This window comes from Oncorhynchus mykiss, chromosome 20, assembly GCF_013265735.2.
Source record: "Oncorhynchus mykiss isolate Arlee chromosome 20, USDA_OmykA_1.1, whole genome shotgun sequence".
Classification (NCBI taxonomy): domain Eukaryota; kingdom Metazoa; phylum Chordata; class Actinopteri; order Salmoniformes; family Salmonidae; genus Oncorhynchus; species Oncorhynchus mykiss.
In genome coordinates, this window is record NC_048584.1 from 3,391,683 (window position 1) to 3,418,103 (window position 26,421).

The 26,421-nt window shown below is 41.5% G+C and overlaps 2 protein-coding genes across 6 annotated transcripts in view; one reads left to right on the forward strand and one right to left on the reverse strand.

Moving 5' to 3' along the window:
• dclre1a (DNA cross-link repair 1A (PSO2 homolog, S. cerevisiae)) overlaps positions 1-22,419 on the reverse strand; it is a 35,707-nt gene extending 13,288 nt beyond the window's left edge. For 2 of the 5 annotated variants that reach the window (XM_036955618.1, XM_036955619.1), the window contains exons 1-7: positions 21,000-21,830; positions 17,193-18,488; positions 13,867-14,000; positions 10,832-10,950; positions 10,270-10,413; positions 8,587-8,732; positions 3,165-3,319 (exon numbers count right to left, since the gene is read on the reverse strand). In XM_036955618.1, coding sequence (XP_036811513.1) covers positions 3,165-3,319; positions 8,587-8,732; positions 10,270-10,413; positions 10,832-10,950; positions 13,867-14,000; positions 17,193-18,488; positions 21,000-21,465 — 2,460 coding nt within the window. In that variant the 5' untranslated portion in view covers positions 21,466-21,830. The other 3 variants (XM_036955620.1, XM_036955621.1, XR_005037900.1) reach the window with 3 other exon arrangements.
• Positions 22,094-26,421, forward strand: part of nhlrc2 (NHL repeat containing 2) — a 53,786-nt gene continuing 49,458 nt past the window's right edge. The window contains exons 1-2 of the mRNA XM_021575469.2: positions 22,094-22,505; positions 25,619-25,771. Coding sequence (XP_021431144.2) covers positions 22,289-22,505; positions 25,619-25,771 — 370 coding nt within the window. The 5' untranslated portion in view covers positions 22,094-22,288. The remainder of the gene's footprint in view (positions 22,506-25,618; positions 25,772-26,421) is intronic.

Consider the following 26,421-nt stretch of genomic DNA (forward strand, 5'->3'; position numbering starts at 1 on the left):
AATTATATGCCCTTGTGCAGTACAGTTTTTTTTTTATTTATAACAGTTTTGAATGAGCATTTCTGTCGAAAGTGTTTGTGTTATGCCAGATCCAGAATAAGAGTAATAACATCTATTTTTCTGAATGTAAAAAAGAAAAATATACACAAAGCTTGCCTTGTGTAGCAAGTTTTTTCTATTATTTCATGTTTAACTGTATCGTGTTCTTTTGCTATAAGGACAGCACAAAAGTGGTTGTTGTTTAAGGTAGACTCAGCAATATACACAGCAGGGTGATTACCTGATTACAAACAACAACATAATTTAAAGCTGACAGGACTTCCACTATTGTCTTTTACAATGTATGCCCTCCCTTGAAATATGTCAACACTGGGAAAAGACAACTGTGGCAGTTTGAATTTTGTTGCATTTCTGTGAGGTTGCTGCCCTGCTTTGTAGGAGAATGTTGTCTTACTAACTCAACCTTTAAGCACTTTTGACATACAGTACCAGTCAAAAGTTGACACCCTACTCATGCAAGGGGTTTTCTTTATTTTTACATTGTAGAATAATAGTGAAGACAAACTATAAAACCACACATATGGAATAATGTAGTAACCAAAAAAGTATATATATATTTTACATTTGAGATTCTTCAAAGTAGCCACAACTTTGCACACTCTTGGCATTCTTTCAACCAGCTTCATGAGGTAGTCACCTGGTATGCATTTCAATTAACAGGTGTGTCTTCTTAAAAGTTAATTTGTGGAAGTTCTTTCCTTCTTAATGTGTTTGAGTCAACACAATCAGCTGTGTTGTGACATGGTAGGGATGGTATACAGGAGCTAGCCCTATTGGTAAAAGACCAAGTCCATATTATGGGAAGAACAGCTCAAATAAGCAAAGAGAAATGACAGTCCATCATTACTTTAAGACATGAAGGTCAGTCAAAACAGAAAACGGCAAGAACTTTTAAAGTTTCTTCAAGTGCAGTTGCACAAACCATCAAACGCTATGATGAAACTGGCTCTCATGAGGACCGCCACAGGAAAGGAAGACCCAGAGTTATCCTCTGCAGCAGAGGATAAGTTCATTAGTTACCAGCCTCAGAAATTGCAGCCCAAATAGATGCTTCAGAGTTCAAGTAACAGACTCATCTGTTCAGAGGAGACTGCGTGAATCAGGCTTTCATGGTCAAATTTCTGCAAAAGAAACCACTACTAAAAGCACACCAATAAGAAGAGACTTTCTTGGGTCAAGAAACATGAGCAATGGACATTAGACAGGTGGAAAATCTGTCCTTTGGTCTGGAGTCCAAATTTGAGATTATTGGTTCCAACCAACATGTCTTTGTGAGACGCAGAGTAGAGGAATGGATGATCTCCGCATGCGTGGTTCCCACCGTGAAGCATGGAGGAGGAGGTGTGATAGTGTCACCAGCAAAGCCTCCCCACACTGTCTGTGATTTATTTTTAATATTCAATTTATTTTAATATATATTTATTTATAATATTCAAGGCACACTTAACTTCTTTGGGATAGGGGGGCAGTATTTTCACGTCTGGATGAAAAGCGTGTCCAAAGTAAATGGCCTGCTACCCTGGCTCAGAAGCCAGGATATGCATATTATTAGTATATTTAGATAGAAAACACTCTGAAGTTTCTAAAACTGTTTGAATGATGCCTGTGAGTATAACAGAACTTATTTGGCAGGCGAAACTCCGAGGACAAAGCATCCAGGATTATTTATTTTTTAGGTCACTCTCTTTTCAATGGGTTTTCATTGGGAATCTAGAATTCTTTAGAAATTGGTTGAGATTTTTCCTTTGTGTAATAAAGATGTACGGCCATCCAGAACGAGGGTAACTTGAAGTGTACTGTTAGATAGAGGCGCATGACCAGAAATGCTCGCTACACTTTGTATCATCCTGTATTGAACGCTGTTTAAATGTTTGGACAATGCTTACAGGTAACTTCTGAGATATTTTGTAGTCACATTGCGCAAGTTGGAACCAGTGTTTTTCTGGATCAAACGCGCCAAATAAATTGACATTTTGGATATATATCGACGGAATTAATCGAACAAAATAACCATTTGTGATGTTTATGGGACATATTGGAGTACCAACAGAAGAAGCTCGTCAAAGGTAAGACATGAATTATATTTATATTTCTGCGTTTTGTGTCGCGTCTGCAGGGTTGAAATATGCTTTTCTCTCTTTGTATACTGGGGTGCTATCCTAAGATAATAGCAACGTTTGCTTTCGCCGTAAAGCATTTTTGAAATCTGACAAGTGTAGCTTTAATTTGGTATATTGAATGTGTGATTTCATCAAAGTTAAATTTTTATAGTAATTTATTTGAATTTGGCGCTCTGCATTTTCACTGGATGTTGGCCAGGTGGGACGCACATATCCCACATATGCCAGAGAGGTTAACTAGCATGACTACAACAGCATTCTGCAGCGATACGCCATCCCATCTGGTTTGCGCTTAGTGGGACTATCAATTGTTTTTCAACAGGACAATGACCCATCACACCTCCAGGCTGTGTAGGGGCTATTTGACCAAGAAGGAGAGTGATGGAGTGTTGCATCAGATGACCTGGCCTCCACAATCAGACCTCAACCCAATTGAGATGGTTTGGGATGAGTTGAACCGCAGAGTAAAGGAAAAGCTGCCAACAAGTGCTCAGCATATGTGGGAATTCCTTCAACACTGTGGGGAAAGCATTCCAGGCGAAGCTGGTTGAGAGAATGCCAAGAGTGTGCAAAGCTTCTATCAAGGCAAAGGGTGGCTACTTTGAAGAACCTCAAATACAACACATATTTTGAGTTGTTAAATACTTTTTTGGTTACTACATGATTCCATGTGTTATTTCATAGTTTTGAATTTTTACTTGACATTTTTTACATTTTAATTAATCTTTATTTAACTAGGCAAGTCAGTTAAGAACACATTTTTATTTACGATGACGGCCTAGGAACAGTGGGTTAAATGCCTTGTTCAGGGGCAGAACAACAGATTTTTTACTTGTCAGCTCGGGATTCGATCTAGCAACCTTTCAGCTACTGGCCCAACGCTCTAACCACTAGGCTACCTGTCGCCCCAAATTGAATGAGTAGGTGTGTCAGAACTTTTCACTGGTACTGTATAGGAACGGTAAAAATCACTACAGGACCCACTTTGAAGTTCAGTTGCATCATGGGTAGCACATGGACCTGTGCGGCCTTCCAGTCGGTGGTGATGAGCTGGCGGATGCGCTCTGACTCCAGACAACACATGGTGTTGAACTTGTCCCGGGACAGGCAAACTTTGGAGCCCAGTACCTCTGCCAGAGCTATGGACAAGACATAGTAAGACAGTTAAGCCAGAGTCATATATACACAGAGAGTATAGACAATTTTTATTCAACGATTCATGATGAGTATTGTTGGATTCTACTTCTAATAGTTCAGTTGGCTACCCAAGATTAAAATCCTGGAAGTGGCTTTTTAAAATGGCCACACTCTCTCTTAAGCTTTAAGCAAAGCATTTTGTCGACCATCCAATGCATGTCAAATTTTAGCATTGTTCGTAGTTCATGTCCAAATCATCCTAAAGTGTCTCAAATTGATTGTAGCTCGGTGGACACCAACTGTTCGATCACGATCGACTGGTAGATCTTTAAGGCATTCCTAGTCGATCACCAAACATTTCTGTAGAAAAGTCAACGATAGCTATGGAAAGTTTAAAAAATAAATCAGAATTGCGCTGTTGACGGTACATGCACCTGATTAGCCCTTTGATTATCTGTTCAGGAGTCATGGCTTGGGGGTAGAAACTGTTAAGAAGCCTTTTGGACCTAGACTTGGCGCTCCGTTACCGCTTGCCTTGCAGTAGCAGAGAACAATTTTTAGGACCTTCCTCTGACACCGCCTGGTATAGAGGTCCTGGATGGCAGGAAGCTTGGCCCCAGTGATGTACTGGGCCGTACGCACTACCCTCTGTAGCACCTTACAGTTGGAGGACAAGCAGTTGCCATACAAGGCAGTGATGCAACCAGTTCTCTCAATGGTGCAACTGTAGAACCTTTTGAGGATCTGAGGACCAATGCCGAATATTTTCAGTCTCCTGAGGGGGAATAGGTTTTGTTGTGCCGTCTTCACGACTGTTTGTTGGTGATGTTGACACCAAGGAACACAAAGCTCTCAACCTGCTCCACTACAGCTTGTCAATGAGAATGGGGGCGTGCTCGGTCCTCCTTTTCCTGTAGTCCACAATCATCTCCTTAGTCTTGATCACGTTGAGGGACAGGTTGTTGTCCTGGCACCCACGGCCAGGTCTCTGACCTCCTCCCTATAGGCTGTCTCGCTGTTGTGTCATCTGCAAACTTGATGATGGTGTTGGAGTCGTGCCTGGCCAGGGAGTACAGGAGGGGACTGAGCACGCACCCCTGAGGGGCCCCTGTGTTGAGGATCAGCGTGGCGGATGTGTTGTTACCTACCCTTACCACCTGGGGGCGGATATCCAGGATCCAGTTGCAGCGGGAGGTGTTTAGTCCCAGGGTCCTTAGCTTAGTGATGAGCTTTGAGGGCCCTATGGTGTTGAACGCTGAGCTTTAGTCAATGAATAGCATACTCACATAGGTGTTCCTTTTGTCCAGATGGGAAGGGGCAGTGTGGAGTGCAAAAGAGATTGCATCATCTGTGGATCTGTTGGGGCGGTATGCAAATTGGAGTGGGTCTAGGGTTTCTGGTATAATGGTGTTGTGAGCCATGAACAGCCTTTCAAAGCGCTTCACGGCTACAGACGTGGGTCGGTAGTCATTTAGGCAGATTACCGTAGTGTTCTTGGGCCTGTGGTGGTCTGCTTGAAACCTGTTGGTATTACAGAAAATGACAGTGAAGATACTTCCAGTTGGTCAGTGCAGGCTCGGAGGACACGTCCTGGTAATCTGTCTGGCCCTGCGGCCTCGTGGATGTTGACCTGTTTAAAGGTCTTACATTGGCTACGGAGAACGTGATCACACAGTCATCCGGAACAGCTGATGCTCTCATGCATGTTTCAGTGTTACTTGCCTGTTACTTGAGAAGTGAGCATAAAAGTAATTCAGTTCGTCTGGTAGGCTCGTGTCACTGGTCAGCTCGCGGCTGTACTTCCCTTTGTAGTCTGTAATAGTTTGCAAGCACTGCCACATCCGACGAGCTTCGGAGCCAGTGTAGTACGATTCAAACTTAGTCCTGTATTGATGCTTTGCCTGCTTGGTCCTTCGCAGGGCATAGCGAGATTTCTTACAAGCTTCCAGGTTAGTCCTCCTGCTCTTTAAGCGGCAACTCTACCCTACCCTTTAGCTCATTGTGGATATTGCCTGTAATCTATGGATTCTGGTTGGGGTATGTAGGTACTAGAGGTCGACCGATTAATCAGAATGGCCGATTAATTAGGGCCGATTTCAAGTTATCATAACAATCGGAAATCGGTATTTTTTGGCGCCGATTTTGCCGATTTTTTTTTTGACACCTTTATTTAATCTTTATTTAACTAGGCAAGTCAGTTAAGAACACATACTTATTTTCAATGACGGCCTAGGAACGAGGCAGAACGACAGATTTTTACCTTGTCAGCTCGGGGGATCCAATCTTGCAACCTTAAAGTTAACTAGTCCAACGCTCTAACCACCTGCCTCACGAGGAGCCTGCCTGTTACGCGAATGCAGTAAGCCAAGGTAAGTTGCTAGCTAGCATTTAACTTATCTGATAAAAACAATCAATCAACGACTGTCGTTGCTCCAATGTGTACTTAACCATAAACATCAATGCCTTTCTTAAAATCAATACACAAGTAAATATTAAACCTGCATATTTAGCTAAAAGAAATCCAGGTTAGCAGACAATATTAACCAGGTGAAATTGTGTCACTTCTCTTGCGTTCATTGCACGCAGAGTCAGGGTATATGCAACAGTTTGGGCCGCCTGCCTCTTTGCGAACTAATTTGCCAGAATTTTACGTAATTATGACATAACATTGAAGGTTGTGCAATGTAACAGGAATATTTAGACTCATGGATGCCACCCGTTAGATAAAATACGGAACGGAATAAACGTTTTGTTTTCGAGGTGATAGTTTCCAGATTTGACCTAAGGCACGTATTTCTGTGTGTTTATTATAGTTAAGTCTATGATTTGATAGAGCAGTCTGACTGAGGGGTGGTAGGCAGCAGCAGACTCGTAATAGTCAAAGGTATATGGTTTAGAGAGAAATAGTCGACGCGTTATAATTCCTGTAATAACTTGCGGCTGAACTTGAAAGGGGTTCCTTCGTTATTTTACCGTTCACGTCTTCCATAGAGAATGTCTTGATCTACTTCCAATAAGGTCTGTGTTTTGTGCAGGTTAGGGTGCAGGCTTAAACCGCCTCTGTTCATGTCTTCCATAGAGAATGTCTTGATCTACTTCCAATAAGGTCTGTGTTTCGTGCAGGTTAGGGTGCAGGTTAGGGTGCAGGCTTAAACTGCCTTTGCGTTTTGATACCCGTGTAAATCTCACTAGGATAAGGTAACGTTTGTCAAAATATTTTCATAAATCCACTCTACAAAAAAAAAAAGATCTTATATTTAGCCAATATTGATCAGTTACCTTGTCCTATGGATATCTACACAGTTAAAAAAATTGTCAAGGTGGTGTAAACCTACACGAAACACAACCTTATTTTAAGTTAATCTAAAAATATCCTATGGAATAAATGAATGAAGGAACCGCTTTTCAGATTTTGCTAGAAGGTGTCATGGGAATTATGACTCGCACTTTGGTAGTCAATTCTTACCATGTCCATTATTAAAATAGGATTTCCTGCATATAGAAATTACAGCTTTTGTTTTCAACATTCATCACAGGTAACTGAAACTACTTGAGAGTATTTGTCTCCTAAGCAGACTTTTCAGTATCATTGTCACTTCAGAGCTGTGTGTGTTTTACAGATGGCAGAGAAAAGCAGAGAACCAGTGTGGGACTATTACATGGAATTGGCACCAGGGAAAGCAAGGTGTCTTATTTGTGATAAAGATGTAAGCATGGGGTCAGCAACGGCTAAATAAAAAAATACCACCAACCTGTGGAATCAACTTAAGAACAGCCACCCAAAAGCCCATATGTATTATATTAAATTAAAATAAAAGTGTTCATTGTTCATTCAGTATTGTTGCAATTGTCATTATTACAAAAATATATATACATTTTATTTTATTTATGTATTTATTTATTTATTTTTTAAATCGGCCGATTAATCGCTATCGGCTTTTTTTGTCCTCCAATAATCGGTATCGGCATTGAAAAATCATAATCAGTCGACCTCTAGTATGTACAGTCACTGTGGGGACGACTTCATCGATGCACTTATTGATGAAAGCAGTGACAGATGTGGTGTACTCAATGACATCGTAGGAATCCGGAACATATTCCAGTCTGTTCTTGTAAAACAGTCCTGTAGCTTAGCATCTGCTTCATCTGACCACTTTCTTATTGACCGAATCACTAGTGCTTCCTACTTTAGTTGTGGGTGTAAGTAGGAATCAGGAGGATAGAATTATGATCAGATTTGCCAAATAGAGGGTGAGGGAGAGCTTTGTATGCGTCTCTGTGTGTGGAGTAAAGGTGATCTAGAGTTGTTTTCCCTCTGGTTGCACATTTAACATGCAGGTAGAAATGAGGTAAAACAGGTTTAAGTTTACCTGCGTTAAAGTCCCCGGCCACAAGGAGCGCTGCCTCCGGATGAGTGTTTTCCTGTTTGCTTATGGCTGTATACAGCTCATTGAGTGCGGTATTAGTGCCAGCATCAGTTTGTGGTGGTAAATAGACAGCTACGAAGAATGTAGATGAAAATTATCTTGGTAAATAGTGTGGTCTACAGCTTATCATGAGATATCATGAGATACCTCAGGTGACCAAAACCTTGAGACTTCCTTAGATTTCATGCACCAGCAGAGACTGTGAGAGGCAGACCCTCCGCTGACACTGGGAACCCTGCGAACTTGGAAATCTCAGACTTCCGATTTCAGTGTGTTCAAGGCAACTGGGGAAAATCTTTTTGAACGGTCATCCAACTCTGAATTTCAAGTCGAAAACTGGCATCTTTCTAGAGCGCCAACTTTCCAACCTGAAGATCACTGACATCATGATTTGACCTAGTTTTTTTCTTTCGAGTTCCCAGTTGCCTTGAAAGCACCATGACCATCAGATGCATCTCTACCATAAGTCCAGTAAAGTAAAAAAGCTAATTATTTGCAATTTATGCTCAGCTGTGCCTCGCAAGTGCTATACTAACTGATGTGTTTTGTTAACAAAAGCTTGACTTTTGAAATATAATATTGTCTGAGGAGAACAATATTGGCAGGCCTATAGCCAATATGCTGTGACAAATAGGCCTATTGCACAAACGTAATTACAACAGAATGGTTTTTATTAGGTTCATGGTAAAAATAAAATCTGGTTTAACAAAAACAATCTTAGCGGTAGATACCGGCTTACTTTTTGACTGTGAAAGTAATCTTGACTCAGAAAAGGTTGGTGACCACTGGTGTAGCTCAATAAAGTTACTTTAAGGTGATCAAACACTCAAATCAGCACTCACCCAAGAACACTTTCTCTTTGCCAACTGAATAGGAGCCACACACCACCAGAGTGCGAGGGTTGAGGGTCACACACATGAAGGCTGTGTTGGCCGCAAGGTTTATGACCTCCTGCTGCGTGGGGAAGGTGTATTCAGGACTGCAGTAGCTAGAGAGTGAAAGAGAGGAAAAAGGGTTTGAGGTGTTTAACAGCAGTGGTTAAATTGAGTCGTAACCCTAGCTTCATGTCAACACCCCGGCTCAACCCTAACCATAGCCATAACCCTAACAGTGGCTTTATGTCAACAGCCTGGCTCAACCCTAACCATAGCCATAACCCTAACAGTGGCTTTATGTCAACAGCCTGGCTCAACCCTAACCATAGCCATAACCCTAACAGTGGCTTTATGTCAACAGCCTGGCTCAACCCTAACCATAGCTCTAACCCTAACAGTGGCTTCATGTCAACACCCCGGCTCAACCCTAACCATAGCCATAACCCTAACCCTAACAGTGGCTTTATGTCAACAGCCCGGCTCAACCCTAACCATAGCTCTAACCCTAACAGTGGCTTTATGTCAACAGCCTGGCTCAACCCTAACCATAGCCATAACCCTAACAGTGGCTTTATGTCAACAGCCTGGCTCAACCCTAACCATAGCCATAACCCTAACAGTGGCTTTATGTCAACAGCCTGGCTCAACCCTAACCATAGCTCTAACCCTAACAGTGGCTTCATGTCAACACCCCGGCTCAACCCTAACCATAGCCATAACCCTAACCCTAACAGTGGCTTTATGTCAACAGCCTGGCTCAACCCTAACCATAGCCATAACCCTAACAGTGGCTTTATGTCAACAGCCTGGCTCAACCCTAACCATAGCCATAACCCTAACAGTGGTTTTATGTCAACAGCCCGGCTCAACCCTAACCATAGCTCTAACCCTAGTTTCATGACCACACCCCGACTCAAGCCTGACCCTAGCCATAACCCTAACAGTGGCTTTATGTCAACAGCTGGCTCAACCCTAACCGTAGCCATTACCCTAACAGTGGCTTTATGTCAACAGCCTGGCTCAACCCTAACCATAGCTCTAACCCTAACAGTGGCTTTATGTCAACAGCCTGGCTCAACCCTAACCATAGCTCTAACCCTAACAGTGGCTTTATGTCAACAGCCTGGCTCAACCCTAACCATAGCCATAACCCTAACAGTGGCTTTATGTCAACAGCCTGGCTCAACCCTAACCATAGCTCTAACCCTAACAGTGGCTTCATGTCAACACCCCGGCTCAACCCTAACCATAGCCATAACCCTAACCCTAACAGTGGCTTTATGTCAACAGCCTGGCTCAACCCTAACCATAGCCATAACCCTAACAGTGGCTTTATGTCAACAGCCTGGCTCAACCCTAACCATAGCCATAACCCTAACAGTGGTTTTATGTCAACAGCCCGGCTCAACCCTAACCATAGCTCTAACCCTAGTTTCATGACCACACCCCGACTCAAGCCTGACCCTAGCCATAACCCTAACAGTGGCTTTATGTCAACACCCTGGCTCAACCCTAACCATAGCTCTAACCCTAACAGTGGCTTTATGTCAACACCCTGGCTCAACCCTAACCATAGCTCTAACTCTAACCCTAGTTTCATGACCACACCATGGCTCTACCCTTAGCCTAACCCTAGCTTAAAAAACTAACGTGGTGTCCAGGTAGAGTGTCTGGACTCGGCAGCTCAGCAGCTCGTGGTAGGCCTCCATAGAAGGGTCAGCTCTAAAGTCTCCCGTGTGAAGCACAGTCTGGCCATCGGGCAGGAACAGCAGCAGCATGGCAGCTCCTGGACAGCTGTGGGCAGAGAGGAAGTAACATATTACGACTCAAGACCATTTCTGAATATCAAATAGAATTCAACCCCCTAAGAAGACCAGTAGATGTGCAAGGAATGGGTAGGTTCTGTATGGTAATTGTTTAAAAAAAACAATTCTTATTTTCAATGATGGCCTAGGAACAGTGGGTTAACTGCCTGTTCAGGGGCAGAACGACAGATTTGTACCTTGTCAGCTCGGGGGTTTGAACTTGCAACCTTCCGGTTACTAGTCTAACGCTCTAACTACTAGGCTACCCTGCCGCCCCGTGCGGTTTCACCGCACACTGAGTGGAATTCTCATCATATGACATTTTTCATACTAATATAGGGAAGAAGAGGCAAGATGGGTCAGCAATTCACACTCTATTTAAAGCCCTTTGATTTCTTCATACTCACTGGTTGGCGTCAAGCAGTGTGACCTTGAACCCATCCACAGTGACCTGGGTGTTCATGGGCAGGATGTGGACGTACTGCTCAGCCACCCTCAGCTTACTCTTCACCAGGTTACCTGTGATCTGGGGAGATGCACAGCTGTGAGCTGTCAATAAATGGGCTGCAGTGCCGGACCACATATACGGTGCCTTCACACCCCTGGACTTTTCCCACTTTTTGTTGTGTTACAGTCGGAATTTTAAATAAATTAAATTGGGATTGTTTTGTCACCAGCCTACACACAATACCTCATATTGTCAAAGTGGAATTATGTTTTTCAAAATTTTACAAATTAATCACAAATGAAAGCTGAAATGACTCGAGTCAATATTAATACTTTTTTTAAAATAAAATGAAAAAATGGTGCCGACTGGTTTGCTTAATATAAGGAATTTGATATGATTTATAATTTTACTTTTGATACTTAAGTATATTTTAGCAATTACATTTACATTTTATACTTAAGAATATTTAAAAACCAAATACTTTTAGACTTTTACTCAAGTAGTATTGTTCTGGGTGACTTTTACTTGAGTCACTTTCTATTAAGGTATCTATACTTTTACTGAAGTTTGACATTTGGGTGCTTTTTCCACCACTGCCCAGACCCAAATCCAGTTTTACTTAATGAGGAGGTCAAAAACCAGGGCGAAATCAGTGAGTTCAGCTGCCCTTTAAAGGGGCAATCTGCAGTTCCTACATCCAAGACCCAAATCCAGTTTTACTTAATGAGGAGGTCAAAAACCAGGGCGAAATCAGTGAGTTCAGCTGCCCTTTAAAGGGGCAATCTGCAGTTCCTACATCCAAGACCCAAATCCAGTTTTACTTAATGAGGAGGTCAAAAACCAGGGCGAAATCAGTGAGTTCAGCTGCCCTTTAAAGGGGCAATCTGCAGTTCCTACATCCAAGACCCAAATCCAGTTTTACTTAATGAGGAGGTCAAAAACCAGGGCGAAATCAGTGAGTTCAGCTGCCCTTTAAAGGGGCAATCTGCAGTTCCTACATCCAAGACCCAAATCCAGTTTTACTTAATGAGGAGGTCAAAAACCAGGGCGAAATCAGTGAGTTCAGCTGCCCTTTAAAGGGGCAATCTGCAGTTCCTACATCCAAGACCCAAATCCAGTTTTACTTAATGAGGAGGTCAAAAACCAGGGCGAAATCAGTGAGTTCAGCTGCCCTTTAAAGGGGCAATCTGCAGTTCCTACATCCAAGACCCAAATCCAGTTTTACTTAATGAGGAGGTCAAAAACCAGGGCGAAATCAGTGAGTTCAGCTGCCCTTTAAAGGGGCAATCTGCAGTTCCTACATCCAAGACCCAAATCCAGTTTTACTTAATGAGGAGGTCAAAAACCAGGGCGAAATCAGTGAGTTCAGCTGCCCTTTAAAGGGGCAATCTGCAGTTCCTACATCCAAGACCCAAATCCAGTTTTACTTAATGAGGAGGTCAAAAACCAGGGCGAAATCAGTGAGTTCAGCTGCCCTTTAAAGGGGCAATCTGCAGTTCCTACATCCAAGACCCAAATCCAGTTTTACTTAATGAGGAGGTCAAAAACCAGGGCGAAATCAGTGAGTTCAGCTGCCCTTTAAAGGGGCAATCTGCAGTTCCTACATCCAAGACCCAAATCCAGTTTTACTTAATGAGGAGGTCAAAAACCAGGGCGAAATCAGTGAGTTCAGCTGCCCTTTAAAGGGGCAATCTGCAGTTCCTACATCCAAGACCCAAATCCAGTTTTACTTAATGAGGAGGTCAAAAACCAGGGCGAAATCAGTGAGTTCAGCTGCCCTTTAAAGGGGCAATCTGCAGTTCCTACATCCAAGACCCAAATCCAGTTTTACTTAATGAGGAGGTCAAAAACCAGGGCGAAATCAGTGAGTTCAGCTGCCCTTTAAAGGGGCAATCTGCAGTTCCTACATCCAAGACCCAAATCCAGTTTTACTTAATGAGGAGGTCAAAAACCAGGGCGAAATCAGTGAGTTCAGCTGCCCTTTAAAGGGGCAATCTGCAGTTCCTACATCCAAGACCCAAATCCAGTTTTACTTAATGAGGAGGTCAAAAACCAGGGCGAAATCAGTGAGTTCAGCTGCCCTTTAAAGGGGCAATCTGCAGTTCCTACATCCAAGACCCAAATCCAGTTTTACTTAATGAGGAGGTCAAAAACCAGGGCGAAATCAGTGAGTTCAGCTGCCCTTTAAAGGGGCAATCTGCAGTTCCTACATCCAAGACCCAAATCCAGTTTTACTTAATGAGGAGGTCAAAAACCAGGGCGAAATCAGTGAGTTCAGCTGCCCTTTAAAGGGGCAATCTGCAGTTCCTACATCCAAGACCCAAATCCAGTTTTACTTAATGAGGAGGTCAAAAACCAGGGCGAAATCAGTGAGTTCAGCTGCCCTTTAAAGGGGCAATCTGCAGTTCCTACATCCAAGACCCAAATCCAGTTTTACTTAATGAGGAGGTCAAAAACCAGGGCGAAATCAGTGAGTTCAGCTGCCCTTTAAAGGGGCAATCTGCAGTTCCTACATCCATTTTTGAACTTATACATTTATGATACAGTATATACCCATTGATTCTTGACGAATATAACTTCTAAATGTCCCATGAGCTTAGCTCAACTATTATACCCCCATCAGAACCTATAATATAAGCTTGTTTAAGTCCAATATTTGTAAACAAAGTAAATGTAAACAAATACTATATAGCCTCAAAACATAGTTAAAACTATAATGTTGGTATCATGGATGGTCAGTCACTGCATCCATAGCTCTGTCTATGAATTTGAGAGTGGCTAAGACCGAAGACTTATCTCTTCAGTCAGTCTTATAATTGAGTCTGGCCCAGGGATGGGAAGGTGAACGGCAAGGTACTGGAGTGACAAGCCACCCTTGCCGTCTCTGCTTGGCCCCAACTCTCTATTGGGATACCTGACGCAATCAAAATTAATTTATTGACCGCATGCATTGCTCCACATGTTGCATCTGTTTTAGTTGGGAAGTGCCCTTACTCTGTTACAGTAGATATGGAATGTAGAGCTCTTCTTCAGTCCTCCATAGTGGTCTGAGTGGAAGTGTGTGAGGAAGTAAGTGGTGATGCCCTCAACCAGCCCATACTGAAAAGCATCCACAGCAAACTTAGTGCCTGTGCAAAAAGAGAGAAAAAAATAAAGCTGTGTTTGAATACCCATACTAACAATGTATACTACATACATAAAGTATATACTACATACTATTAGTTCATTTTAGTATACTATAAACAAACGGTCTCGTTTCAAGTTGAGCATACTAGCGCTTCGCCTGTCTACCGGAAGTTGATGCTGTTGCTATCCAACCTCTTGATAGCTTGTTAACAAATGACTAACTAGTCTTTTTACGATTCCGGGTGTGTTCGTAAATTCATTCAATCTGGAGTGCCAGAGTACGCTCTGGGCGTTCCTAAATCCAGAGTGTTGTCAAATGGTCCATTTGTAAATTCAGAGCGTTCAGAGCGCAAAATGGACGCTCTGGCCGTGGTGTAGGGTTGATCTGAGCATTCAACAGCAGTCAAGACCCAAGTTAACTGGCTAACGTTGGCTAGCTACTTCCAGAAAAAAATGAGAGAACACCTCACTCTGACCATTTTACTCACCCTAGTAGAGCTGGTTAGGCTGTTTTCATGTTATCCACAGCGTTGGTGACTAACTGTGCTGCTGGCAACAATTTAATTACGCTTTTTTTGCCGAAGTTTACTGACACCAGCCATATTCAACGGGTGTTAAGCGTTCAGTAAATTCATCAGTTATTCTGCGCTTAGGCAAACTCAGACGAGTGTGCTCTGAAATCGGAGTAGATAGCCATAATTAACAATGTCCATTGAATGCACAACAACTATACCACTTAGCTAAGAATGATCAAGTCAATAAACGTTGAGTAGTTATAGTTAGTTAATATACTGCCTGGCAAGTTTGTTGTATTAGTAGCCAACTAACGTTACATACTGCTCTAATGAAACAAATTGTCAGCCAACATAACTCATTTCAAAAGGCATTACTTTATTACATTGCTCAACATTTTCTTAACTTTAGTCATAATTAGATAAAGCAATGAATTTGTATCTGCTCTCGTTGGACTTTGTCTGCATATTTTCCGCCATTTTCTTCAAATCCAAAAAGCCACGCCCATTTTTTAAAAGAATTGCATTATGGGCCCTAAAAGCTCAGAAATTGTGTCCACTGGTTGTATACTTTGTATATTGGCAAATTTAGTGCGACATTCGGGAACTTTGGCATACTAACTATATCCATATTATATACTCATTTTACATCACAAATAGTACGGTTAGTGTGAGTATTCCAAAACAGCTTAAGACAATAAGGCCATGAGAAGGACGCTAGTCACTTCCAGACATACTTGAGAAAAACATGTTGCAAAATGAAATTACTTTTAAATGTGTAGATTTCCACCAGGTGCTCTTGATTTAGCTCTCCTAGAGCTGACTGGAATGTGCACTTTTTTAAACATGTATTTTGTCTTAAACGCTAAAGCCAGGTAGGCCTAAGCCTTTTGCACTGTAGCATAGGGTTAGCCGGAACATCTTGATATTGCTAGCAGTATTCTAAGCCATCTACAGTCGGAGACTAAGGTATAATACAATATGTTTCATGGAAAGGTGCTAGGGGTGGCTATCTTCAAAAAGTCCCCCATAAGTACATATAATAATACTTTCCTGTGGATAGCCTACGCCAGTCTCCGACTGCACTGTTAGCAGTATGTTAAGTGATTTCAGGAGGTTGTTCCTGCTACCAATTAGTAGAGGTCGACCCTACTAATAGTTAATAATAGGTAATTTTGCACGCCCAATTTTTCAGTTTTTGATTTGTTAAAAAAGTTTGAAATATCCAATAAATGTCGTTCCACTTCATGATTGTGTCCCACTTGTTGTTGATTCTTCACAAAAAAATACAGTTTTATATCTTTATGTTTGAAGCCTGAAATGTGGCAAAAGGTCGCAAAGTTCAAGGGGGCTTAATACTTTCGCATGGCACTGTAGTTACTATTGCCTGCTAACATAATTTTTTTTTTAACTAGGGAAATTGTGTCACTTCTCTTGCGTTCTGTGCAACAGAGTCAGGGTATATGCTGTAGTTTGGGCCGCCAGGCTCGTTGCGAACTGTGTGAAGACTATTTCTTCCTAACAAAGACTGCCAACTTCACTAAACTGGGGATGATTTCACAAAATCGCATTTGCGAAAAAAGAACAATCGTTGGAAGAATGTATCTAACCATAAACATCAATGACTTTCTTAAAATCAATACACAGAAGTATATATTTTTTAAACCTGCATATTTAGTTAAAAGAAATTCATGTTAGCAGGCAATATTAAACTAGGGAAATTGTGTCACTTCTCTTGCGTTCATTACACGCAGAGTCAGGCTATATGAAACAGTTTGGGCCACCTGGCTAGTTGCGAACTAATTTGCCAGAATTTTACGTAATTATGACATAACATTGAAGCTTGTGCAAAGTAACAGCAATATTTAGACTTATGGATACCACCCGTTAGATAAAATACGGAACGGTTACGTATTTCACTTAAAGAATAAGCGTTGTGTTTTCGAAATGATAGTTTCCGGGTTTTGACCATATTAATGACCTAAAGGCTCGTATTTCTGTGTGTTATTATATTATAATTAAGTCTATGTTTTGATATTTGATAGAGCAGTCTGACTGAGCGGTGGTAGGCAGCAGCAGGCTTCATTAAAACAGCACTTTCCTGCATTTGCCAGCAGCTCTTCGCAATGCTTCAAGCCTATCAACTCCTGAGATTAGGCTGGCAATAATAAAGTTCCTATTAGAACATCAAATAGTCAAAGGAATATGAAATACAAATGGTATAGAGAGAAATAGTCCTATAATAACTACAACCTAAAACTTCTTACCTGGGAATATTGAAGACATGTTAAAAGGAACCTTCAGCTTTCATATGTTCTCATGTTCTGAGCAAGGAACTTAAACGTTATCTTTCTTACATGGCACATATTGCACTTTTTCTTTCTTCTCCAACACTTTTGTTTTTGCATTATTTAAACTAAATTGAACATGTTTCATTATTTATTTGAGACCAAATAGATTTTATTTATGTATTATATTAAGTTAAAAGTGTTCATTGTTCATTCAGTCTTGTTGTAATTGTCATTATTACAAATATGTATATAATGAAAAAAAAAAAAATTTTTTTTTTTTTTTTTTAAATCGGCCGATTAATTCGTATCGGCTTTTTTTGGTCGACCTCTACCAATTAGCCATCCACAGGGCACACTGCATGCTACTTACACTAGTCACTGACCAACTCACCTGGAATCTTTTTATAAAACGGGCATCGCTTGGACTCCCTTTGCTCTCCATTGGTTCTCCCCCTGTTCCACCTCTTCCTACCTCCCTCACTTGGAGTCTGTGTACTCCCACCGTCTGATCGCACTCCAACTTTAGGGGTCACCGTGGCATTTGCACTTCTGCCTTTCCTCTGACGTCCTCCATGGTCCTCTTTTCCTCCCTTGCGCTCTTCAAGTACAGGTCCCTTATGGAGACTCACCCCAGGTAAAACGTTCCCAGCCTCTTGCTCCTTCCCTTTGTCCTTCAGGGGCTTGAGCCCAAAAAACACCCCAATGTCTGTCTGTTTGAGCCCAGAGGCCTTGCCCTTCCTAGTTGTCATGGTTGCCTGAGAATGTTGGGTGGGGGAAGCTTGGAAAGATGGAGGCATTTGAGGTAATGACATGTTCAACTCCGTGTTTGTGTAAGTGGGGCACTGATCCAAGCTTTTGGAATGGAGGCTGCAATTGCTGCTTGGGCTGAACAGGCTCTCCCGTAAGCTTTCTAATACTATACTTTTTGGAGACTGGAGTGAAGGCCTAGCACTGAAGGCATTACAGTAATCCTCTGTATGCTCTTCTCTTGAGAAGCTAGGTAGGTGATTGCTATGCACTAATGAGCTAATCGATACCACCTGGCTGTCGCTGAATACTGGAGAACCTACAACTTCATTTGTTTCAGAATGAGCCACAAGGTTGGAAAATAACTCATTATCACTTGAGACTCCATCACTGAACAACAACATTGAGTCATTATTTTCCCCATCTTCCAACATACTGCTTGGAAATAGAGCTTTTTTTGGTTGTGTCCCATTAACTTCTATATCTTGGGGAAACTCAGACATGGGGGAATAGGAGATCTCATCATCACTAGAAGCAGAGGGCTCTGCTTTGACAAAACCACCCTCAAGGCCTTCACTCCCCCTATTGTCCTTATGGGGGTTTGATACTGTTGTTTTATTGTCTTGGAGGGTAGACTTCAAGACTTTGGTTGAGGGTGACCAGCCTTTTTTTTTTCGGATTACCTCTGGAGCAGGAGACCGGAGCAGCAGAAGGGCATTTGGCTTTGTGGGGGATGTAGCTCCACTGTGTCTGTTAATAGGAGAAGAACTCTGGCTGTCCTGTGAGCTCTCCACGCTTAAATTGGCCCCGCCATTGGTTACCAACTCCAAGCTGAGGCAGGGCGCCTCATTGGTTGCTCGGCTGTGGGCAAGCAGGGAGTGGCTGTATCTCTGGTAGTGGCTCAGAATTGTGGAGTAGCACTGGACACCATCGGGACATTCTGCACACATGACATAAAAGACAAAGACAGAGCAGGATTAGGAATTACAAGGGATATGAGATTATGGTTAAGCATGTAATATGCATGTAATATGTAATATGCTAAAATAGACATGGGACATCATGAAACTAGAAAAAAAGGAAATGCTTTTTTGGAACTTTCTGAAATTCAATACAATAATTTATTGAAGTTGGAATTGTCTGGTTATAACTTGAAATATACTTACTCCTGTTGCTATATTAGACACGATTGATTATGTTATCTGCATAATGAATGTATATGTTATGTGTAAATGAATGGTGAAGAGGAACTTTGTGTATGGAAAGTTACTGTGAGAGAAAAGGGGAACAGAATGTATGTCCAAAGTCTGTTGAACAGAAAGTCACTTGTAAACATCATGGAGAAGTGACCGGATGAAGAATCACTGCTAACAGACCGCTTGACCACGAAGACAACAGCGCAACATTTAGCTAGTTTTGGGAAACAGATGAATAGTTCTGAGAAGTCACACCCCTAACCTTGTCATGACATACAAATGCCCTTTTAATTATGTGTAAAGTGTGTTTGCAGCTGAAGCATACAGTGGGTTGAATAAACTTGGTTTGAGCTTTTTCTAGTTGTCCGTTTAAGTTTATACTCTGTTAGTTCAGAACCTAATAGAATGTTTGTGACCTTATCCAGGCCTCCTTCAAGACTCCCTAATGTTTCATCTGTAGGAGCAACAAAGCGAAAATTGGTGTAATATGGAGCTGTACCGCTTGCCTCTGTAATGAGTAGTATTTTGATTTCAATAACAACTTACATAAATGTATGAATATTGAAAAATACAATCATGAATAATGTTTATATATGATTGAACATAATATACGGCCATATCAAAATTCCAGAATGGTATCTCTACTTTTAAAATGATGATTCAATTTGTAAGCATTACCAACAGAGTGAATGGTGATTTGAGCTGAAATAAATCCTTCTCTCTACTATTATTCTGACATTCTTCAAAAAAAAAGTGGTGATCCTAACTGACCTAAGACCTAAGGAATTCTTACTAAGATTAAATGTCAGGAATTTTGAAAAACTGAGTTTAAATGTAAATGTGTATGTAAACTTCCGACCTCAACTGTACATACATACATACATACCAGGTACACACAGGCACACTTATCATGTGCTGCTCCTACTGTATTATATATCCTGTTTCCTAGTCACTTTACCCCTACCTATTTGTATATACAGTATCTACCTTAATTTCCCTGTACCCCTGCACATCAACTCGGTACTGGTACCCCATGTATATAGCCAAGCTATCACTACTAATTGTGTATTTATTCCTCGAGTTGGAATTATTATCTTTTATATAAATTGTATTATGCATTGTTTGGGAAGGGCCGTAAGTAAGCATTTCACTATTTGTCAGCACCTGTTGTTTACGAAGCATGTGAATGCATCCAAAAGGTATTTATTTAGGACTTCACAACTGGTCAATTCCCACCTGGTTAAGAACGCAGCACTAAAGGAGGCCGGGTAAGGGCAAAATGTCACAAATATTCCTGTTCAATTAATTATTTCTAAACAATACTTTTACATACAAATGTCAAATAAAGCCATTTCATGTAGGCTTATCGAATTTCAGAAAAATCCAGGTGTTCCAGTTTGGGGGGGGGGGGGGGGGGGGGGTGGCGCCCCCCCCTTGTGTTGTGCCGTGGCGGAGATCTTTGTGGGCTATACTCGGACTTGTCTCAGGATGGTAAGTTGGTGGTTGAAGATATCCTTCTAGTGGTGTGGGGGCTGTGCTTTGGCAAAGTGGGTGGGGTTATATTCTTCCTGTTTGGCCCTGTCCAGGGGTAACATCAGATGGGGCCAGTGTCTCCTGACCCCTCCTGTCTCAGCCTACAGTATTTATGCTGCAGTAGTTTATGTGTTGGGGGGCTAGGGTCAGTTTGTTTTATCTGGAGTACTTCTCCTGTCTTATCCGGTGTCCAGTGTGAATTTAAGTATGCTCTCTCTAATTCTCTCTTTCTCTCTCTCGGGGGACCTGAGCCCTAGGACATGCCTCAGGACTACCTGGCATGATGACTCCTTGCTGTCACCAGTCCACCTGGCCGTGCCGCTGCTCCAGTTTCAACTGTTCTGCCTGCAGCTATGGAATCCTGGCCTGTTCACCGGACATGCTACCTGTCCCAGACCTATTATTTGACCATGCTGGTCATTTATGAACATTTGAACATCTTGGCCATGTTCTGTTATAATCTCCACCCGGCACAGCCAGAAGAGGACTGGCCACCCCTCATAGCCTGGTTCCTCTCTAGGTTTCTTCCTAGGTTTTGGCCTTTCTAGGGAGTTTTTCCTAGCCACCGTGCTTCTACACCTGCATTGCTTGCTGTTTGGGGTTTTAGGCTGGGTTTCTGTACAGCACTTTGAGATATCAGCTGATGTACGAAGGGCTATATAAATACATTTGATTTGATTGAGGAACGTCTCACGTCGCAACCTGAAACAACAATACTGTACCTTTGCGGTCTTCCCCAGGATTGTCAAGACATTCTGCGACATGCCATCTTTGCGATTGCACCACCAATATAGAGAATGGCATCTGACAGATCGGACAGGAACTTCCTCCAGGGGAAGATGCCCGGTGCACGTTCTCTCCAGCAGTACGTGTACTATCATTATCTTGTGTTGACTGTGGAAAGGCGATATTTTGAGTTGAAAGTGTCCTACGCGCCACCTCTTTATTTTGAATAGACTCATTTGCCTTCACACCGAGGGTTTTATTTGGAGCTACTTTGGTGAGCTTCACATGTCTGACTGTGTTCTTCACTTGGACAGAAGTTTCTCCTTCGGTTAAACATTGTGAGGCTTGTCTGTACTTAGCCATGGATCCATTAAAAGTTTCAGGTGTCTCTTTGTTCTTTCTTTTCTTCTTCTTGAGAGGCTTATATTCCCATATGTCATCTTCCAAATCGTTCTTTGACATTTGAAGCAGCAGAGAGAAGGACACACAATGTTTTAAAACACCTCGTTGTTGCTACAATGTAGCCTGTTTAACCGCGCTTTTCTGTAACATCCTGCAAAAAGTCAGATGACAACATTCCATACCGTTTTGGAAAAGTTGCAATCACCAAATCAAAACCGAAAACAGCTAATTGTGTTAGAATTTTTTTCTAAATAATAACCTGTCAACAAGAAACTCTAGCAACCAGACTTAAAGCCATTGCAATGCTAAAATTAGCTATTTCGTAAAAATGTATGAAACGTATCCGATTACGGGCGATTCTGATCTATATTATACCCTGCATCATGAATAACTACTACATATTATTTGCACATCAGTCAGTCACAATTTACCCATGATACATCACGGTGATGCTCTCGTCCTGGTTTTCCACTAGTTACCCCAGCCACAAAGTCAAACATGGCAAAACATTTATGAAAACAAAAAAAACATTTTTGTTCTTAACTTGTGCTTACGGTTATGCATAACGTCAACCACACTGCTAAGGTTAGGTTTAAAATATATATATTTATATATATTTGTAGAAGATACATTACAGAAAATGGGCGGGGTTTATGACTTTGTGGCTGTGGTAACTATTGACGACACCCTCGAACACGGACTCGTCTGTATTGTTGTTAGGAAATACAACAGCAGTTTCCAAACAATTAGCAGTTATTTTTTTAATATAATGTACTTTTAAAATAAACATGTATCCAAAAGATCCTATGTTAATAAGAGCACCATTTTTTGAAAGAATTGAATTCCATATACTAAATATTGCTAATTGTGTCACCGTTGAAAAATGCTGGTGCAGAATGTAGCATTGACTTTACTCAATGAAATTGTGGTTGGAAAGATGGCGTCCAAGTGCAACCTTTCTGCTTTATTTCCAATCCAGAGTCAGTTGGACGACGCCCTGGACAACGCTACGAACCAACAAGAGAAAGAAAACCTTGTCTACCAGTACTTGAAAAAACTAGACGACAAAGATGACTTGAGGATTCCCGATTTTGACGAAGGTTAGGAAAATGTACATTAATGACAGCAAGCTGGGTGTTATTTCAAATTAGAATTGTCGAGCGTCGGCTGGCGCAGCCTGAAGATTGTGTGTGTGTGGAGATCACAAGTAAAAAGTTTAGACACACCTACTCATTCAAGGGGTTTTCTTTAATTTGACTATTTTCAACATTGTAGATTAATTGTGAATACGTCACAACTATGAAATAACACATTGCATCATGTAGTAACCAAAAAAGTGTTAAACAAATCAAAGCTTTACACACTCTTGGCATTCTCTCAACCAGCTTCATGAGGTAGTCACCTGGAATGCATTTCAATTAACAGATGTGCCTTGTTATAAGATCATTTGTGGAATTTCTTTCCTTGATGTGTTTGAGCCAATCAGTTGTTGTGACAAGGTAGGGGTGGTACACAGAAGATGGACCTGTTTGGTAAAAGACCCAGTCCATATTATGGCAAGAACAACTTAAATAAGCAAAGAGAATTGATAGTCCATTACTTTAAGACATGAAGGTCAGTCAATGTGGGAAATTTCAAGAACTTTGAATGTTTCTTCAAGTGCAGTTGCGAAAACTATGAAGTGCTATGATGAAACTGGCTTTCTTGAGGACAACTACAGGAAAGGAAGACCCAGAGGTACCTCTGTTGCAGAGGACAAGTTCAGTAGAGATACCAGCCTCAGAAATTGCAGCCCAAATAAATGCTTCAAGTAACAGACACATCTCAACATCAACTGTTCAGATGAGACTGTGTGAATCAGGCCTTTGTGGTCAAATTGCTGCAAATACACCACTACTAAAGGACACCAATAAGACGAAGAGACTTGCTTGGGCCACGAAGCACAAGCAATGTATTTTGGTCTGATGTGTCCAAATTTGGGATTTTTGGTTCCAACCGCTGTCTTTGCGAGACGCAGAATAGGTGAACGAATGATCTCCGTGTGTGGTTCCCTCCGTGAAGCATGGAGGTGTGATGGTGTGGGGGTGCTTTTCTGGTGACACTGTCAGTGATTTATTTAGAATTCAAGGCACACTTAACCAGCATGATTACCACAGCGTTCTGCAGCGATACACCATCCCATCAGGTTTGGGCTTAGTGGGACTATCATTTGTTTTTGTTGTGTCCAACTTTTGACTAGTACTGTATGTCCAGTTGAAGTCGGACGTTTACGTACACCTTAGCTAACAACATTTAAACTCAGTTTTTCACAATTCCTGACATTTAATCTTAGTAAAATTCCCTGTCTTAGGTCAGTTAGGATCACCACATTATTTGAAGAATGTGAAGTGTCAGAATAATAGTAGAGGGAATGATTTCAGCTTTTATTTCTTTTATCACATTCCCAGTGGGTCAGAAGTTTACATACACTCAATTAGTATTTGGTAGCATTGCCTTTAAATTGTTTAACTTGGGTCAAACGTTTCAGGTAGCCTTCCACAAGCTTCCCACAATAAGTTAGGTGAAATTTAGCCCATTCCTCCTGACAGAGCAGGTGTAACTGAGTCCGGTTTGTAGGCCTCCTTGCGCACACATGCTTTTTCAGTTCTGCGCACACATGCTTTTTCAGTTCTGCCCACAAATGTTCTATACGATTGAGGTCAGGACTTTGTGATGGCCTCTCCAATACCTTGACTTTGTTGTCCTTAAGCCATTTTGCCACAACTTTGGAAGTATTCTTGGGGTCATTGTCCAGTTGGAAGACCCCTTTGTGACCAAGCTTTAATTTCCTGACTGATGTCTTGAGCTGTTGCTTCAATATATCCACAATTTTCCTCCCTCAATCTATTTCATAAAGTGCACCAGTCCTTCCTGCAGCAAAGCAGCCCCACAACATGATGCTGCCACCCCCGTGCTTCACGGTCGGGATGGTGTTCTTCGGCTTGCAAGCATCCCCCTTTTTCTTCCAAACATAACGATGGTCATTATGGTCAAACAGTTCTATTTTTGTTTCATCAGACCAGAGGACATTTCTCCAAAAGTCTGATCTTTGTCCCCATGTGCAGTTGCAAACTGTAGTCTCGCTCTTTATGGCAGTTTTGGAGCAGTGGCTTCTTCCTTGCTGAGCGGCTTTTCAGGTTATGTCGACATAGGACTCATTTTACTGTGGATATTGGTACTTTTGTACCTGTTTCCTCCAGCATCTTCACAAGGTCCTTTGCTGTTGTTCTGGGATTGATTTGCACTTTTCGCACCAAAGTACGTTCATCTCTAGGAGACAGAACGCGTCTCCTTCCTGAGCGGTATGACTGCTGCGTGATCACATGGAGTTTATACTTGTGTACTATTGTTTGTACTGATGAACGTGGTACCTTCAGGCGTTTGGAAATTGCTACCAAGGATGAACCAGACTTGTGGCGGTCTACAATTTATTTTCTGAGGTCTTTGCTGATTTCTTTTGATTTTCTCATGATGTCAAGCAAAGATGCACTGAGTTTGAAGGTAGGCCTTGAAATACATCCACAGGTACACCTCCAATTGACTCCAATGATGTCAATTAGCCTATCAAGAAGCTTCTAAAGCCATGACATCATTTTCTGGAATTTTCCAAGCTGTTGAAAGGCACAGTCAACTTATTGTATGTAAACTTCTGACCCACTGGAATTGTGATACAGTGAATTACAAGTGAAATAAATTGTCTGTAAACAATTGTTGGAAAAATTACTTGTCATGCACAAAGTAGATGTCCTAACCGACTTGTCAAAGCTAAAGTTTGTTAACAAGAAATTTGTGGAGTCAAAGAAAAACAAGTTTTAATGACTCCAACCTAAGTATATGTAAACTTCCGACTTCAACTGTATACGGGCAGGCAGTTGCTGCTTATTTTGTAATCAGTGTTGAATGGTCTGCATATTTTGACATGAAGCAACATATAACATATATAGGTATAGCTCTTCTTGCAACATTGTAGCCTAAAGTAGAATGTGGTCTAAGACGATGTTTGCTGTATTTTCATTCTCTCACTGTCGACTAGTTTGCAAACGCTGCGACTACAGGCTCTTTCTTGATTAATATTTGACATGTATGAAATGTTGCATCCACAGCTCTGAATGTCATTATACCATTGGTTGTAAAATGGTAATGATACTGTTTGGTAATGCATATTTTTCTGCAGGTCTCGAATGGCTGAACACAGAAGGCCCCCTTTCTTTCACAAGAGAGCTTGCTGGTAAAGTGGTGGTGTTGGACTTCTTTACTTACTGCTGCATAAACTGCATCCATATCCTACCTGACCTGCATCAGCTGGAGAAAAAGCACTCTGTCAAAGGTATACGCACACATACACACCATTTTTAATCCACAAATCATGTTACATCAAGAAGGATTAAAACATGTCGAAGGCTACATGGACACTTAAGGATACAAAGCACATCTGTACCAAATGTGTCCAAAACATCGTCAGACCTTTACTGCATTAATGACAGTACTTTCACTGGGTGTGCTGAAGTTATGTTAGTAGATTGCCATGATTTGGCACAGCTGCAGCACTCACATCTGCTGCTGGCGGACACACACACACTGGTTCTTGCCCCCTTTTTTAAAATGCACAGTAATGACCCCATATATTGAGTTTAGAATATTATCCTATTTGCACGGTATGCTATTACAAGCTTTTTAGGCAATGTCACTGCTACCAACTCCTAATGGCACTGAATCTTTAAACAGGCTGTATATTTTTTGGGGACCAAGTTCCAAAGCACGTTGTGCTTACTCCCTTGTGCTATAATGTGATACATTTCTAAACAATAATAAGCCATGATGGATTGGAATTTATTTTCCCACCATAGCTACTGGCTTTCTGTGGCTTTACACGTACAGTCAATAACACAAAATAACTAGAAAAATCTATGTAAAGTGTGTGTAAATGTAGGGAGGTAGGCAATAAATAGTAGAGATACTGGGGTGCAAAAGGGTAAG